The following is a 13,670-nucleotide window of genomic DNA, read 5'->3' as shown; positions in this document are numbered from 1 at the left end:
TATTACATTATTTCAAACAAAAAATAAAAGTGTGCCAAGTTGAGTTGACACGACGACCATCGTTTGCCCCATTGATCACACAACACATATATAGACATCTTGATAGTCTTAAAATTGTTTTCATTTGTTTCTTAACCTATTCTTAATTTTGTTAGTACACATAAATTTCCACATTACAATATGACTTTGTAGCTGCAGAAAGTGACACACAACTCTCCTTCTCATCGTCGTAAATACGTTTACCAGAATCCCATTAAATTCTACATTCATATTTTGGCGTATATTTCATTGACGAAGACTCAAATAAATTGAATCCTAACAAATCAAATGGAATCAAATAAATATCAACAAAAAAACAAAAAAATCATACTCCGTTTTATATCAAATGATAACTATAAAGAGCCTATTATAGAGAACGTCGTCTGTCAAATGAAACCAATCAGAAAATTAATGGGGAATTTTACTCTTATCTTTGCTGTTTCAATCTTGTCATTACATAGCTTTGCCCTCTGCTCCTTGAATTCCTTCACAGATGAAAATGCTCTCATTTCCTTCAAAAACGCCATCACTTCCGACCCTTATGCTATCTTGAGCACCAATTGGTCTCAAAATACATCAGTCTGTAATTGGATTGGTGTGTCGTGCGGCCTCAAACACGGCCGTGTCACTGCCCTCAATCTCCCTGGCTACGACCTTGCTGGAACTATTCCTCCACATCTCGGAAACCTTTCGTTTTTAAGATATTTGGACATCAGCTCCAACAATTTCAGTGGCTTCTTACCACATGGTATTTTCAATGTGTCTTCCCTTATAGAAATTAGAATTAGAAATAATAGCTTATCTGGTTGGCTACCAAGTGATATGTGCGATAATCTCCCAAATATTGAAGCACTTGATATTTCGGCCAACCAACTTTCCGGAGAAATTCCACCAAACATATGGAAATGCAGACATCTTCAAGAGCTGGAATTATCTTACAATCATTTCAATGGAAAAATTCCAAGTGAAATTGGAAGTTTGAGTATTCTTAAAGAGCTATACTTGGGCTTTAACGATTTCAGAGGTAAACGCATCTCTCTTTAACGACCTCTACATTTGATTTCTATATTACAATTCCATAATTTGAAATGGATAAATGATTTGAAAGTTATTATTATCTATTCATTATACAACTCTCATCCTCTAAAAATAATCATATTTTCCATTTTAGTACATCAATCACAATCAGTTCATATGGTAAGTTTATCTCTCTAATAAATTTACTTTATTTTTATTAATAATATTTTAATTATTTTTTAAAATTATCTTATTTTATCAATTTTACATTAAAATCAAAACCGTTCAGTTACCAAGACAAATTTTCAAGGGGTGAGATTTAGATGCTTTCCAACATACAAAGCGAAAACGTCTATAGAAAATGAAATTAGGCCAAAAGACGGTTTAAATTGTCAATTTATTGTTTGTGCAAATTTTATTTTACTTTTGTAATTTTATTTTGTTTCTTTTTAAATTCCTAGGTTATTTAGATTACTTAGAGAATGTGGCTTTTATTGATATTATTAATAAATTTTATTTTTAAGAAACTAGGATTTCTTTAATTTTTCTATAAATTATTTTCCTATAAATTCGGAGGTCGAAACTATGCTGAGTTGAGAAAGTCTTTTTATGACTACATAGTTGTGTTTAAAAATATTTTTCTAGCCAGCTACTATGATTGAATAGATGCTTTAAAAGAAATCAATGGGTATCTAATTAAATGTCTGTTGAAACTAAACTTACTCATAAGCATAATGGGAAGATTGAGCAAAGATTTTCCTATTATCTTTCTGCGTCTAAAAATGCAGGAATCATCCCTGAAGAAATAGGGAATCTTTCACAGTTAGAGGTGTTGAGCATCCCATCCTCCTCTCTGACAGAAAATATTCCATCTTCATTGTTCAACATATCTTCATTGAAATACATGTATCTCTATAACAACAGTTTGTCTAGAAATATTCCAAGTAATATGTGCGACAGTCTTCCAAATATTGAAGTACTTAATCTTTGGCGCAACCAACTTTCTGGAGAAATTCCACCAAACATATGGAAATGCACACAGCTTCAGGACTTGGGATTATCTGTTAATCATTTCAATGGAAAAATTCCAAGTGAAATTGGAAGTTTGAGTATGCTTAGAAAGTTGTACCTGGGCGTGAATGATTTCAGAGGTATTATGCATATGCCTCTCTTTTTAATTAGCTACATATGTCTGATTTCTATATTATAGTATATCGTTGCTATAGAAATCATTCAACTTACACATGAGAAATGCAACTCTTTCTACTCTGTTACCACGGAGAGACACTTAATGGAGGAATGGTCGTTATCAAATACTATAAACTCCCTTCGTCCCATAATAAGAGTCATTTTGGTCCGTCTCATATTAAGAGACAATAATGAAAATAGGTCTCACGTTCCATTAACTTATTACACTCAAATTTTGTTATAAAACTAGTACTCCATATAAAAGTCAAGCTCATATTTCACTAACTATTTCCATCTTTTACTTTATATTTCTTAAAACTCGTGTCACGTCAACTATCGACTATTTTTCCTAGAGGAATGGAGTAATTCTTTTTCACAAACGTGTTGAGAAGGTCATTCTGTTACCAGCTAGTATGATTTACATGATGGTTTTGAAAAAAATAAATGATTATCTAATGAAACCAGCCCAGGTTGCTGTATCAAACAAAGCTCATATCCAAACTGTTGTGTTAAAAGACATCCTCTTATGATATCTTTCTACTTCAAAAAATGCAGGAATGATCCCTAAAGAAATAGGAAATCTTTCTCAGTTAAAGAAGTTAAGCATCCCAAGTTCCTTTCTGACCGGAAATATTCCATCTTCGGTGTTCAACATATCTTCATTGAAATTCATGGATCTCTCTAACAACAGTTTGTCTGGAAATATCCCAACTTTTCATGGTCTATCTAAGTTAGAGGAATTATATTTGTTTCGTAACAACTTTGAAGGTACTTTTATAAAACTATTTATCACTCTGTTTCTTTAACTTGGTCAAATTTGTGGTGTAGTACTTATATTAGGATTAACAAACTATTAGGTTGGTTCCCAAGTGATGTGTGCAGCAGCAATATCTCAAACATCAGAACACTTGAACTCTTTGGGAATCAACTTGAAGGGCAAATTCCACCAAATATATGGAAATGCACACATCTTGAGATATTGTCATTATCCGACAACCATCTCAGTGGTAACATCCCATTCGAAATTGGGAACATGAGCATGTTTAGGGAGTTGTATTTGGATGTGAACAACTTTCAAGGTATGTTGATTTATTTTCATTTCATTATAATGATTTGTGGAAGTATTTATATGGTATATTCAAATATATTTCATTTTACAGCAATTATATCAGAAATTGCATATAATTCTTGCTATGATCAATGGTAGAATTTCTTTAATAACATAATTCACGAGGAATTTCAGCCGAGTAGTTATAAAATATGATCACTCCAACAGATGCAACTACCATGGATCATTGTGAATGTGATCCATGGGCTGAAAATGCTTCACGTTCTCAGTACACAAAAAGTACTATATGAACATCTCCACATATATACATACTCCCTCCCTCCCAAGATAGTTGGGGTATTTCTTTTGAACAAGTGATTTAAGAAATTGATTTGTTAAAAGTTAAAGTGGAGGGAATAAAGTAAGAGAGGGAATAAAGTAAGAGAGATGAAGAGAGAGTAAAGTAAAAGATAGAATAAAATTTCCGTATTTAAAAGAAATGACTCAATTACCTTGAAACAAAAAAAAGAATACGACTCAACAACCTTGGAAGGGAGGAAGTATATATTACTATTCCCCTTTATTATCGTTAGCATGTTAGTCCATCGCACCACACATGAAAAATTACTGAATTCGTTATATATTTTAACACTAAAAAAATTAAAATATTTCCACCTCCGAGTTGCGTAATTTTTTTGTGAATACAATAATTACATGAGCGAATAACAGACTAATAATAGGAAGTGACTAAGTTGAACCCTCAATAATTTGCAGGTCATATTTCCGAAATGCAAACATCTTAAGATCTTGTACTTAAACAACAACAATCTCAGTGGAACCATCTCTCGTGCAATTAGGAATTTTCCTCGTCTCTTGAAAATATTTATGCATTCGCATGCAACATCATGGGTGTCATTCCACTTGAAGTTGGAAACTTACGCAGTTTGCTAAATCTATATTTGAATTGAATAAACTGAGTGGTGTCATTCCACAAACAATAGTAAAAATGAAGCAACTCCAAAAACTATATCTTAGTTACAATCAATTGGTGGGTTCTATCCCCAACGATCTTTGTCGACTGTATAATTTGGGGAGTTCAACTTTGATGGGAACATGCTTGTGGGTCCAATACCTGAATGTTTGGGTGATGTTAAATCCTTGAGAGAGATCTACTTAGTTCCAACCGATTTAATTCTTCTGTTCCTCCTAGTTTCAGGGGTGTTCGGTTTGCAAAATTATATCACAAGATTAAATATGTTGTGTATTTGGTTCATGAGATAACTTTATCCTTGATGGATAATCATAGGATAATTAGTCATAGCTAACTCTCTATAACTAAAATAATCTCACAAGCTCAATCCTAGATTATATCTTGGTATTATTTATCTAGGAAACCGAACACAACCTTAGTTTATCAAACTTGAATTATTACAGTCCGCTCTTCCATATTCAACTTATCAAATTTATAGATGCTCTATCTTGATGCCACTCAGTTTTCTGTTAGTCAATCTCCTATTGCTCGATTTATATTATAACATACTCACACTCGCAGGTGAAATTCCAACCTCTATCACCAATGCTTCTCAGCTTACTCACATGTACTTGAGCAGTAACTCATTCACTGGTCCCGTTCCCGACTTTGGTAATCTAAGACAGCTGCAAGTCCTTGGTCTCAGCGAAAATAATCTCACTGGATTAGAATCGACGAATCAAGAATTGGGATTTCTCTCTTGTTTAACAAACTGCCAAAATTTAGTTAACTTGGATATTAGTAACAATCCGATGATGAATGGTATCCTTCCAGCTTCCATTCGAAACTTGTCTATTTCTCTTTCCAGCTTTAGAGCATCTAATTGCAGCATCAGAGGTATAATTCCTCCTGAAATTGGAAATTTGAGGCATTTGGAAGTTTTGGATTTATCCAAGAATCAACTCACAGGATTCATCCCAACTACATTCCCAATGGGTTGTAGTCTTCAGTCACTCGACTTAAATGCTAATAAGTTGGCAGGATCATTGCCTCAATCCCTTTCCAATTGTCAGACTCTTCAAGTTCTTGATATTGGAAACAACAGAATACAAGACATTTTTCCAATTTGGACCGGAAATCTCACTGATCTTCGCGTCCTCATATTGAGATCCAACAACTTTAGTGGTACCATTTCTTCTCACACTTCCAAGGCTAGTCTTCCATTCCCCAAGTTGCAAGTTTTTGATATATCCTATAATGCATTCATTGGGAATCTGCCCCATGAATATTTGAGTAATTTTAAAGCAATGATGGATGCACGGGAGAATCACCGAGGAGAACGAGATCTGTCTCGATTATATATAGATTCATTGACAATAACAATGACATTGACAGTGAAGGGTATTGATAGAGAATATAAGAGAATTCTGAAAACCTTGACAACAATTGACATGTCATCCAACAGATTCTCAGGCAGTATACCAAATTCCATAGGAGATTTAAATTCCTTGATATATTTGAATCTCTCTCACAATTGCCTCGCAGGAGGTATACCTGCATCTCTTGGAAACGTGACAGAACTCGAGTCGTTGGACCTGTCTTCAAACCGGTTGGAGGGGAAGATTCCAACAGAGCTAACAAAGCTCAGATTTCTTTCGGGGATAAACCTGTCGATGAATAATCTTTCAGGGATGATACCACAATCGGGTGGCCAGTTTCCCACATTTGACTATGCATCATATGTTGGGAATCCTGGACTATGTGGATTTCCGTTAACACTTGAATGTGAAGAGCCTTCGCCTCCTCCGATGGTGCAAGAAGATGGTGGTGATGATTATGGTATTCTAGAGGGATTCTGTTGGCAAGCTGTTGTTTCGGGGTATGGATGTGGATTCGTAATAGGTGGGATTGTGGGTGGTCTGATTCTTGGGTATGGAAGGCCTAAATGGTTGGTGGAATGGATCTACAGATTTTACAGGATAAAGATGAGAAGCCGTAGAGGAAATGTAGCAACGCAAAGAAGAAGAATAAGATAAGAATTTTGAGTCTTTGATGTTGAATGTTGAAGGTAGAATAATGGGCATTGTTGTTTTCTCACGTTTATTTGCATCTTATGTTGAACTTTCTAAGTAATGTTCTAGTATCCAGCACATGTAATTGCACTGACGCCCCTTTGTAGCGGAGTCTATTTCTAGTACATATACTCCATCGTTTTTTTGTAGCATAGTCGTATTTATTTTTTGGTTATTCCATTATATTTGAGTCATTTTTTAGCAAAAAAATGATATATTTCGTTTCCGTTACTTTATTATCTTTTCATCTCTCTATGCCTTTTTCGTTTCTTACTTTATTCTCTCTTCAACTCACTTAATACAATTTTTCTTAATTTCCGTATTTAAAAGAAATGTCTCTATTTTAGGAGACGAAGGGAGGGAACATTTTTTTATCGGCAAACTTGTTAAGGTATTAATTTTAGTCTATAACATTTGAAAATATATACGGAGCTCCACTAATGTCGAATATTACTAACCAAAATTAATATGTTGACAAAGTTCACTAATAAAAAAAGAGTAGTGATTTGTCTCTATGACATAATGCCCCTATGTCACTTTGCCATAACTATATTTTATATTGTGACTAATCTACCTTAATATCATATTAAATGGATATATATCTAGTTAAGGAAAATTATATAAAATTAAATACATTTATCTAAATGCATGCTCATTTATTAGAGATAAACGTGAATCATGAATTAAAGTTATAAATGGATTTCAAAAAAATCATATGTGTATATATACTTATGTCATGTTAATTTAATACTTATTTAAAAAATATTAATTCAGATTATAAATTTATCATTATAGTAGTTAATTAATTAACACACTATATAACTAAAATGTTATATTTAATTATAAAATAATTTAATAACTTAATATAGTACTACTATTCTTTTATATCTTGTTTTTTTTTAAAATATTCTAAATACACAACAATGAAATCATTTATTTTAATAAATGAAAAAAATAAAAATTAAAACATTTTTCTTCTTCAAATTTGAATTTTATAATAAAATAATATAGTTATTATGATGAAGAGTTTTTGCGCTATCTTGTTTTTTGTGTTATTTTCTATAGCTTTTGTTACAGGAGAGACTTTCTTAAGTTGCAAACTCTGATAACTTATCAATGCAGTGAATTAAAAATGTCAATACAGTGACATTAAAATGACAACTAATAATTTTGTTGACATTTCAGTATACTGTGTTGATATTTTAATGTCATTGTGTTGATATTTTCAAGAAAAGTTATTGTTTTTGAATAAAATTTATTATTTTAAAAGGATCAATAATAGGTTTCTATTTAACATGTGATGACTCAAATCCTTTGGTCTATTGGATAGATAGAGAGCTTGTTATTTACTATACTTCATCATAGAATAAAGAGTATTGTTATTGAATAAAATTTACATTTACTATGAAAAATTAGTGTTTAATATATAAATTTACTAATATAGTTTGTTGCAAATAAAAGTTATTTATTGCATAAAAAAGTTATTTATTTTTACTATTTGACAAGAGATTATAATTGTTAAAAATATAATCATTTTAATTAATAAAATATTATTAATATAATCAATAAAAGCATTATTGTAACAAATACTACCTCCGTCCCACAAGAATATACACTATTTTCTTTTTACTCCGTCCCACAACGATATGCACTTTCTAATTTTGGAAAGTCATTTCTCTCTAATGAGGTGGAACTCATTCTTCACTAACAATACTTTAATTACTTTTTCTCTCTACATCGCTCTTACTTTATCAATTTTACATTAAAACTCGTGTCGACCCCAAAGTGCATATTCTTTGGGTACGGATGAAGTAATAGTTATAGTTCTAGTTAAATGAAATTATTATTCCAATAAATAAAATTTATTATTCTTATGAATAACATTTATTATCCTTGTAAATAAAAGTTAATGTTTTGGGCATAAAAGTTACTGTTATTGCAAATAAAAGTTACTATTTTGGAAATAAAGTTACTATTCTCATAAATAAATAATTTTGTTCTAATGAATAAAAAGTTAGTAGTATTAATTTTGTGAAGAGACAAAGCAATGTGAATTAATCAAATGCGTATTTTAATCTGTATGTGATAAAATGATATAAATAATTTTTTTATTGTTATAGAAAATAAGAAATGAGCAAATTGGAAAAGAGATAAGTTGTTGATGTAAAACTATACTTGGAGAAAAAGAAAATGAGAATTTATTGATGGAGAATTATAATGTGAGAAAAAAGAGAGAATTTATTGATAGACTTATAATTAGAGAAGAGGAGAGAGAACTTAATAAAAAAAATGAATTAAAAATCTTTGAAATTTAATTAATTGCTAGGCACAAATCTCATTAAGACACCCACCTTCCTTAATTGAAGTCATACATACCTTTTATACCATTAAGGGTAAAATAGTATACATGTAAAGCATTAATTTAATAATAAACACAATATAATACAAAATTACTACTTTAACCTCATTATGTCTTAGACATTATGTCTCCAAAACATTTTTCTAAAAAAAATCCCTAGACTTTCTACTCCACATGACTTTGTCACCTAGCTACCGACGCACATGTATCCATTCCCTTGTTACCAATAACTCAAATTATTTGATTAGGATTTATTTAATTTTCTGAATTTGTTAAGCAAAAATACTTACAATCTTATACTCCCCCCCTTCCTCGTTCGTTAGTCGACACTAATTTTACTTTTCATCCGTGATCAATTAATTAACAGCCTTACTTTTTACTTCCTCTGTCTCATAAAATAGGTCACACTTGTGGGATGACACGAGATTTTAGGAGTATTATTTATATTAATGTAAGAAAACTTTTTCTAAAAATAGAAATGTTACATCTTTAACGAGATAAACTAAAAAGGAAAGTGAGATATCTTTCATGGGACGGAGGGAGTACTACTTTTCGTAATGGATCTTACATTCTACTAACTCATTTCACTCACATTTTACTACTCCCTCCGTCCCTAATAATTCATCACCATTTGACCTGACACGGATTTTAAGAAAATGTAATAGACAGTGGGTTGAAAAAGTTAGTGACATTTAGGTCCTACTTTTATATATTAGTCTGATAATAAACGTGAGTAAAAATGAATTAGTGGAATGTGGGGTCCACTACCAAAAACGGTTAAAATAAAAGGTGATAAATTTTTTGGGACGAACGGAAATAGAAATAAGTGACGGACGAAGTATAAATTTGATTATATAAAAGTAGAACTCACATTCCACTAACTTTTTTCATCCACTTTTCACTATATTTCTTAAAGCCCGTGCCAAGTCCACCGATGCCAATTAATAGGAAACGGAGGGAGTATATAGTTATAAAATTTAAACGCTAGTTTAAAAGTTAAGATAATAATCAAATTTACGTGCTTTGTGATAAATACGTCTCCGTTTCTAAAAAATATGAACTTTCAAAATGTCATAGATTTTAATGTAAAATTAGGAATAAAAAAATAAGAGAAAAGATGATAAAAATAAGATAGAAGAAATAAAAAAATTTAAAATTAATATTAGTGAATTATGGGGTCCATTTCTTAAAATAAAAAGATTATATTTTTAAGAAATGAACCAAAAACAAAAGAGTATAATTTAAGAAATTAAGGGAATATATATAGTTATTCACTATTAAAATTACTTAGTATTTGGGAATAAAAAGTAGTAGTACTTCATTCATACCACTTGAAATAAGTCATTTTTCTTTATTGGTATCTTATTTAAGCTGATATATTTTAGAAATGAAAATATCAATTGTTCTATTTTATTTGTATTTCACTTATTATTTATATATAACTGAAATAGAAGAAAGATTGATATTTCATTTAAATAACAAATCAATATTACTATATAAAGGTGGCAGAGGTAGCGTATATTTATAATAAGTAGGAGTAGTATTAGCATCTACGATAGGGCGGACGTCCCAATAGCCCAACACTATGACATCCCAAAAACACCTCCTGCTACGTCACTAGAACATCCCACTGCACTGCAACATCATTAGAACATCTCACTGTACAATAATATTAGGATGTATTGATATTCATATGGTATATATTGGTTAAAATCAAATCTAGAGCCCCACGATTTTGTCATCTAATGGTTAGATTAATGTCACATGTCATCTAATAAAGTTGATTTTTATTCTAATAATGTAGCTCGGCTAATAATATAGTTTCTTAGTCTACTAATGTAGAATTTCAGTCAAATAATGTGCATCGGCTAATAATGTAGATTTTTAGTTTAATAATGTAACTTGACTATTATGATCACAACCACTCAATCCAAGGATCCAAGGGCTAGAGGTGCCCACGGTCACGGAACTAGTGGTTACTGTTCGGAACCGCATGTTTCGATTTTGGAAATTGCCGAACCGGAACTGGAACCGAACCGCGAGGATGTTTCGCGAGTACGGTTCCGATTCCAAAACTGTCGGTTTCGGTTCCGAACCAGCGGTTTTCCGGGTGTTTTTTTACTATTTTTCACGGTTTCGAACCACCGGTTTTCAGCTGTTTTTTGCGGTTCTGGCATGGTTTCGTAGTTTTCCAGCGATTTTTCGCAGTTCCGGTTTGGAACCGACTGGAACCGGCAGTTCGGCACGGTTTCGGTTCAGAAATTTTCGAACCTGAACCAAACCATGGTTCTGAAATTAACGGTTCCGGTTCAGAACTGTAACCACCTGTTACGGTTTCTCGGTTAACCGTCGAAACCGTAAACCATGGGCACTTCTACCAAGGGCTGTAATTTGTGTTGTGTTTGGCACTGAGAATCTGTAAGGACCCTAATACGCCCCAATATATAAATTATATTATACCGCTATGCAAATCCTTATTTCATTGTCATTTTTATCATTATTATATGTCACACCTCAACCCCTCTGACGTATGCACTTACTAAAAACAAATCTTCTTATCATAAAAGCAATTAATACACGGGTCTAATTCATAGAACCCACGTATTATATAAGTTCAAACCAACACTTATCCGATACATATTTCAAAATATCCTATAATGTAGTGGAACCCTCTCACCACTCTATGTACTATACATTTATCTACATGCAAAAAGATGAGGAGGAGAAGGTTGCCAATATGCATCAGCCGCCGAACCTGATAACGATTGGGGTTCCTTTGTCCCACGTCAGTCAAAACTTTACAGCTATCTTACTCCTGAAAAAAATTAGTGGTTTATATGAGCCACAACTCAGTATATATAAATTTTCCACTTTAATCTCACATGATACAAACATCAAGCATATTATTTTATCAATACACATAATTCAAGACAAACCATTCCATATTCATATGCATATGTCACTCTATTCAGTTTATTATCTGTAACAGTCAAGCCTGGTATCTGCCCGGGATTTCCAATATGATTGACCCGTAGGTCCCATTATGATTTGACCCGAAGGTCCCACTATAATTTGACCCGTAGGTCCCAATATGTTTGACCCGTTGGTCCCAATATGATTGACCCGAAGGTCCCACTGTGATTTCAGATCCAAGGCAAAACCGTCACAGATCCTCTTTAATTCAATAATTCACATAATCGGTATAATAAATATATCATTTGCACCAATAACATATCCACATCATATTCCATCAAATTATCCAACATATCTAAACAAACATATCCATTTCGGCAATCAAATATTCATATCATATTCGACCATCAAAATCAAATAATTCATAATCATATCAATTTCATACCTTATAATCCAATAAATCACTCCAATTAAACATATAACAATCAACCACATAACACATGTAAAACTAAAAGTGTGATTTATACACACCTGTTTAAGATAGACAATCTGGCCGAGCACTTGTTCCTGTTTCTTGATCTATAGCCCTTGATCCTATGTATATAACAAAATATACATTATTTCAATATCCCTTTCAACTTAAATCCTACTTTACTAAGAACCTACTTATTTATCAGCTAGATAATATGTACAACATTATGCGTATAGTAATAATTAAGCTTTTAACTTATGTCATTTAATATACTTTATGTATATACGCCCATAATTATTCATCATATATATACATAACCAGGTATGGAGGTCATATATATATATATGGTCATGATCTATGGCAAACACCTCTTAACCATATAACTAGAGAACAAATAATAGCCACAAGATAAAAAAAAATAAGGGCTAATATTAATTTTCAAATTTAATGAGATATTAGCTCCCTCAATCACAAATTTACTCAATAATAACAAGTCAGGGGTATTATTGTTATTGCAGATCGAATTAAATCCAAAATCATGTTAGGTGCAAAATTGAATTCATTGAGAAATTCATTGAGAAACGACGATGAGAGGGAAGGCGAGTAGGAGGATGAGGCTGCGGAGGAGGCTGCTGACCTCGATCGCCACGAGCATGAAGTAAGGGAAGGAGGAGCGGGAGATCAGGAGCGTTCCGTCGAGATCCGCCGCGATTGAGTGGCAGTTCGAGTTGTAGGTGGTGGAGCCGTAGACGATGGAGGTGCAGTCGGCGTAGACGGTGGCGGCTCGTTCGATGAAGCTGATCAGCTGATCCATTTGATTTTGGTTTCTGCGAAAGCTGTGTACAAATTAGTTTTTAATTAATATCGTAACAGTATTGTTGATACGCTTAACCATATTGTAATTGAAGTCACTTTAGCTATTCATAAAAAAACATGAAAAACATAAAAAAACACCAGGTGCGAAGAAGCGAAAATCTGCCAAGAAGAAGAAGGAATATCAAATTCATTCCAACAATCACTTTTGTAAACAAGAGTGAAGTAAAATCACAATAAGAGTGATGTGTTTTATAAACAAGAGTGAAGTAAAATCACAATAAGAGTGATGTGTTTTGTAAACAAAAGTGAAGTAAAATCAGAATAAGAGTGATGTGTATTGTTAACAAGAGTGAAGTAAAATCAGAATAAGAGTGATGTGTTTTGTTAACAAGAGTGAAGTAAAATCACAATAAGAGTGATGTGTTTTGTAAACAAGAGTGAAGTAAAATCATTCGAATAGTGATGTGTTTTGTAAACAAAAGTGAAGTAAAATCATGCTGAGTGATGTGTTTTGTAAACAAGAGTGAAGTAAAATCAGAATAAGAGTGATGTGTTTTGTTAACAAGAGTGAAGTAAAATCAGAATAAGAGTGATGTGTTTTGTAAACAAGAGTGAAGTAAAATAAGAACAAGAGTGATGTGTTTTGTTAACAAGAGTGAAGTAAATCAGAATAAGAGTGATGTGTTTTGTTAACAAGAGTGAAGTAAATCACAATAAGAGTGATGTGTTTTGTAAACAAGAGTGAAGTAAAATCATTCGAATAGTGATGTGTTTTG

At 32.2% G+C, this 13,670-nt stretch overlaps 1 protein-coding gene across 2 annotated transcripts; it reads left to right on the top strand.

Moving 5' to 3' along the window:
• Positions 1-411: 411 nt before the first annotated feature.
• Positions 412-6,565, top strand: LOC121780221 (receptor-like protein 9DC3). 2 transcript variants are annotated; one of them, XM_042177756.1, is made up of 6 exons: positions 412-787; positions 890-1,063; positions 1,845-2,207; positions 2,800-3,012; positions 3,102-3,323; positions 4,845-6,565. In XM_042177756.1, exons 1-6 carry the CDS (start codon positions 430-432, stop codon positions 6,296-6,298), a joined length of 2,784 nt encoding a protein of 927 aa, XP_042033690.1. In that variant the 5' UTR covers positions 412-429; the 3' UTR covers positions 6,299-6,565. The 2 variants fall into 2 exon arrangements, with proteins under 2 accessions (XP_042033690.1, XP_042033689.1); XM_042177755.1 differs by having other exon boundaries at positions 413-1,063.
• Positions 6,566-13,670: the final 7,105 nt, after the last annotated feature.

The sequence above is a fragment of the Salvia splendens genome, chromosome 19, assembly GCF_004379255.2.
Source record: "Salvia splendens isolate huo1 chromosome 19, SspV2, whole genome shotgun sequence".
In the NCBI taxonomy this organism is placed as follows: domain Eukaryota; kingdom Viridiplantae; phylum Streptophyta; class Magnoliopsida; order Lamiales; family Lamiaceae; genus Salvia; species Salvia splendens.
Note: the sequence above shows the minus strand (reverse complement) of the source record. Positions and strands in the feature narration are given on the sequence as shown.

Coding starts and splice junctions, on each gene's coding strand:
- LOC121780221 (XM_042177755.1), top strand. CDS start 430: ATGAAACCAATCAGAAAATTAATGGGGAATTTTACTCTTATCTTTGCT. Junction 3,013..3,101: donor GTTTCGTAACAACTTTGAAG/GTACTTTTATAA, acceptor ACAAACTATTAG/GTTGGTTCCCAAGTGATGTG. Junction 3,324..4,844: donor GGATGTGAACAACTTTCAAG/GTATGTTGATTT, acceptor TCACACTCGCAG/GTGAAATTCCAACCTCTATC.